The 3599-nt window shown below is 38.8% G+C and overlaps 1 protein-coding gene across 1 annotated transcript; it reads left to right on the forward strand.

Annotated features, from left to right (window-relative positions):
* The first annotated feature begins 204 nt into the window (after nt 1-204).
* Nucleotides 205-1253, forward strand: LOC114401817. The gene is made up of 3 exons (XM_028364401.1): nt 205-608; nt 709-808; nt 987-1253. Exons 1-3 carry the CDS (start codon nt 205-207, stop codon nt 1251-1253), a joined length of 771 nt encoding a protein of 256 aa, XP_028220202.1.
* Nucleotides 1254-3599: the final 2346 nt, after the last annotated feature.

The raw sequence follows: 3599 nt of genomic DNA on the forward strand, positions 1-3599 counted from the left end.
TGCATTAAGTCTCAAACGGTAATCTAAGGTTCACTCAACATGAACAACAGTTGTTTATATAGCAAATTACACTGATCACATACAAGAACATACAAAAGGTTAAATTCAATTACTGACAAATATAGACATCAGCAGTTGATTATGAAACTAATTTAAAATGTTGGGTTTGAAGGGTGCTTATGTTTTGTTATTGTAGGCGGGTATATGTGTGTGTGTGGGTGTGTCTGTGGTTCCTTCAGGTTTGACACTGCACAAACTCTTGTGTCAAGGTTCCTTCAGGTTTCTTTATTTTTTGAGGATGAGGGTGAGATCCCCGTCGAGTCTGATGAAATAAAAGTCCAAACTTGGAGCAGCCAACACTACAGGAACGAACCTGTGGTTGTTGTTGCTGCTCCACGGTTGCAAAAGTATTCTAGTTTTCATTACCAGAGTGGGGAGCAGCCTCTGCTTTTGCCCATTCGAAGCTTGAAATCTCGCTTATCCGAAGAAGATATTGATGTTCAATCTCTGAACATGTTAATGAGTTCTAAAAGGTTTTCAAGCAATTCAAATAGAAATGCAGAAGTTGAAGCTGATGCTGTTGATACAGATGTTCAATCTCTAAATAGGTCAACAATTTCTCAAGGATTTTCAAGCAATTCCAATACAAAAGCTGAAGTTATAATTTGTCTTCAAACACTTATGTTATAATGTTGTCTTCAAACACAGAGGATTCGGTGAGGAAGAAGGGCTTCTACAAGTCTTGTCCTCCACCACCTCCGCCACCGCCACCAACAATGTTTTAGAAATCAGTGTTCATGAAGCCAAGGTACGATGGTTCATCCAACGAAGCACCTTCCTTCAATAAGGAGTTGAAGAGAAGCTTCACAAGTGAGAGAACCACACTAGTGGGAAAGAAAAGTCATGAAGAAAATAAATCCAAGCAAGGAACATTGTTTAGAAATAACAAGTTCATGGGGCATGCAAGCATGCCTCTTGTGTCACAGCCAGCTGAGAAAGAAAGCCTTCTTGTGGAATCTAACGATGATGATGACGACGATGACACAGAAACTGAGGACCAAGACGTTGAAGGAGGAAGAACCGTTGCTCAGAACAATGACAGGGGAAAGGGTCCACCTGTTATTGGTGGAGAAAGTTCAAAAATAGATGGTGATGAAGGACCAGATGTGGATAAGAAGGCTGATGAGTTCATTGCTAAGAGAATCGAGTCAATCAAGAGGAGTAGAAGGAGTGCAAGAAACTCTTCAAGGTAATAATATTGAAGATGGATACATATCATATCCTTCTATTTACTACATTAGTTAAATGGAATGTAATTAAATTGGCGTGGATGTTTGTTTCCATAGCTTAAGGTTGTAATTGGATTGTTGACCTCTTCCCCTCCCCATAAATATCTATGGTATAGACAAATTTACTGATTTTACCTATGCTTTGCTATAACTTCAAAAAAAAATTGTGTATTATCAACTTTATGTTGTGTTTGTGTGGGTGTGTATGTGTGTGTCTGTGGTTATGTATGTGTATGTGTGTGTGGCTGTGTGTGTGTGTGTCGCAGTCTGTGTGTGTGTGTGGCTGTGGTTATGTATGTGTATGTGTGTGTCGCCGTGTGTGTGTGTGTGGTTATGTATGTGTATGTGTGTGTGGCTGTGTGTGTGTGTAGCTGTGTGTGTGTGTGTGTGTGGTTATGTATGTGTATGTGTGTGTGGTTGTGTGTGTGTGTGTGTGGGTCTGTGGGTGTGTGTGTGTGTGGGTCTGTGGGTGTGTGTGTGTGTGAACAGCACACCCTGCATTTCAAAGATACCTTTAGGGGAGGACTATTCACAGATACTCATTAGATGTTAGATAAGTTAGTCAAACAAATACAGCAATTTATCTACCAAACAATGGTATTGGGCTTGCAAATTCATTATTTTTTATTTACTTTCCAAATTTTTAAATAAATACTACTTTCATGGCATTGCAATTTATGTTGTACAGGACTAACAACTGGTGATCCTATATCAAACAGCTCTAAAAGTATACCAGTAATGCATACAAACAATTTGACAGTAGTTTTCGAATAAAACATATAAATACCTGAGTTCGAGGCTTCAGCATAATTCACTTTCCAACAATGACCGCAAGACCAGTTTTAATTAATTTCGAAACAACAATGACCTCTGCCTTCTGAACAATGTCTATCACCACAGGATAATTTCAAAGTCCATAGAAGCACAATAAATCTTATCATAATAATAATAGGAAGAATTTTATAGCTTTATATCAACTTAAGTGAACTCAAAAACATCAATGACTGTTCACCAATCAGACCAGCTTTGGACCAGAATCCTATTTTCTAAGTACAAGGGATGGGCCTAATAAAATATGAAATGCAATTAGTAGCTAACAAGACAAGGTGATTTAATAGCAAGCTGAACCTAAGGACCTTAAGAGTATTTATTTTATTTAACTTTATTTGTGATTAGATATAAAAGTTTAGTCTTAAAATATGAATCATTTAGTACTCACTGCATAAAAAATTAGATTTCATCAATGCTCCCTCATCACCCAAATCCAAAAATTACTTCAACATCGTTCACAACAATATAATTTTTTCACCAAAAGAAAGAAATATAATTCTTTCTTGTCCATATCATGCCACTTCACCCCAACTACAAGCAAATTAACAAGGCAAATGCTTCCATCTTTCTTTCACTGAATAGAGATTATAGTTTTATATTCTACCCATTGATTAAAAAGGCCACTTAAATGAATTACCCTTTGAGAGCCCTTGAGTAACTTAATGTCTGTTCAATTAAATTAACAGCAGCATATGATCAACCCGCACTCCCCACTTATGAAGCTAACAGACCTCAATGAAAAAGGCCCCATCACAGACTGCCATGCAGACGCGGGTTAGTGGTTTAACACCCATGGGGAAATTTCGGGCAATACAGAAAAAGGAATAGAGGGGGAGCACGAAAAAGCATTGCCTCTTGAGGTATCTATGCCTCACAACAACATTTTGAATATCACGAATCCCAGCATGGTCTATGCTGCCTCTGGTCAACACGACTTAAAAGTGGCATCTGAGGAAATGGGCCAACAGACATGTGGCCCAACTCTTTCTGCCACAAAGGTTTATGTGAGAAGAAAGGAGGTGTTGAGGAGTAATAGCAAGGCCCAACAGTTTGAGAAATCAATTGTGGACTTCAACCCAACCTCTATAACTGACCCTCTGCCTTCATTACACGAGGACTTTATAGAGCTGCAATGTGCCCTTTTGAAGGAAATGGGCTTGACTTATGGGGAAGATGATAACAAGGTTAAGGGGCTGTTGCTGGATATGGAGAATAAGGATAATATGATGGCAGCAGAGAAGGGAATTAAAATTCAACAATTATGATCATTCTCTCCTATAACTCTAGAGGTCTGGGGAGGGGAATCAAGTGGGCTGCTGTTAGAAGGCTCATTGTAAATAGCACAAAGTGGACCTTGTCTGTCTCCAAGAAACCAAAAGGGAGAAATTTAATAAAAGTATTTGCCAAGCCATTTGGGGGGACTCGACTGCCCATTAGGATTATGTTCCTTCTGTGCAGGCTGCTGGTGGCCTATTATGT

Source organism: Glycine soja, chromosome 20 (assembly GCF_004193775.1).
Source record: "Glycine soja cultivar W05 chromosome 20, ASM419377v2, whole genome shotgun sequence".
Lineage (NCBI taxonomy): Eukaryota > Viridiplantae > Streptophyta > Magnoliopsida > Fabales > Fabaceae > Glycine > Glycine soja.

Excerpts from the sequence above, each read along its gene's own strand:
- LOC114401817 (XM_028364401.1), top strand. The coding sequence starts at position 205 with ATGTGTGTGTGTGGGTGTGTCTGTGGTTCCTTCAGGTTTGACACTGCA. Across the intron at positions 609-708 it reads GATGTTCAATCTCTAAATAG|AGGATTCGGTGAGGAAGAAG; the intron begins GTCAACAATTTC and ends CTTCAAACACAG. Across the intron at positions 809-986 it reads TCAGTGTTCATGAAGCCAAG|CCAGCTGAGAAAGAAAGCCT; the intron begins GTACGATGGTTC and ends CTTGTGTCACAG.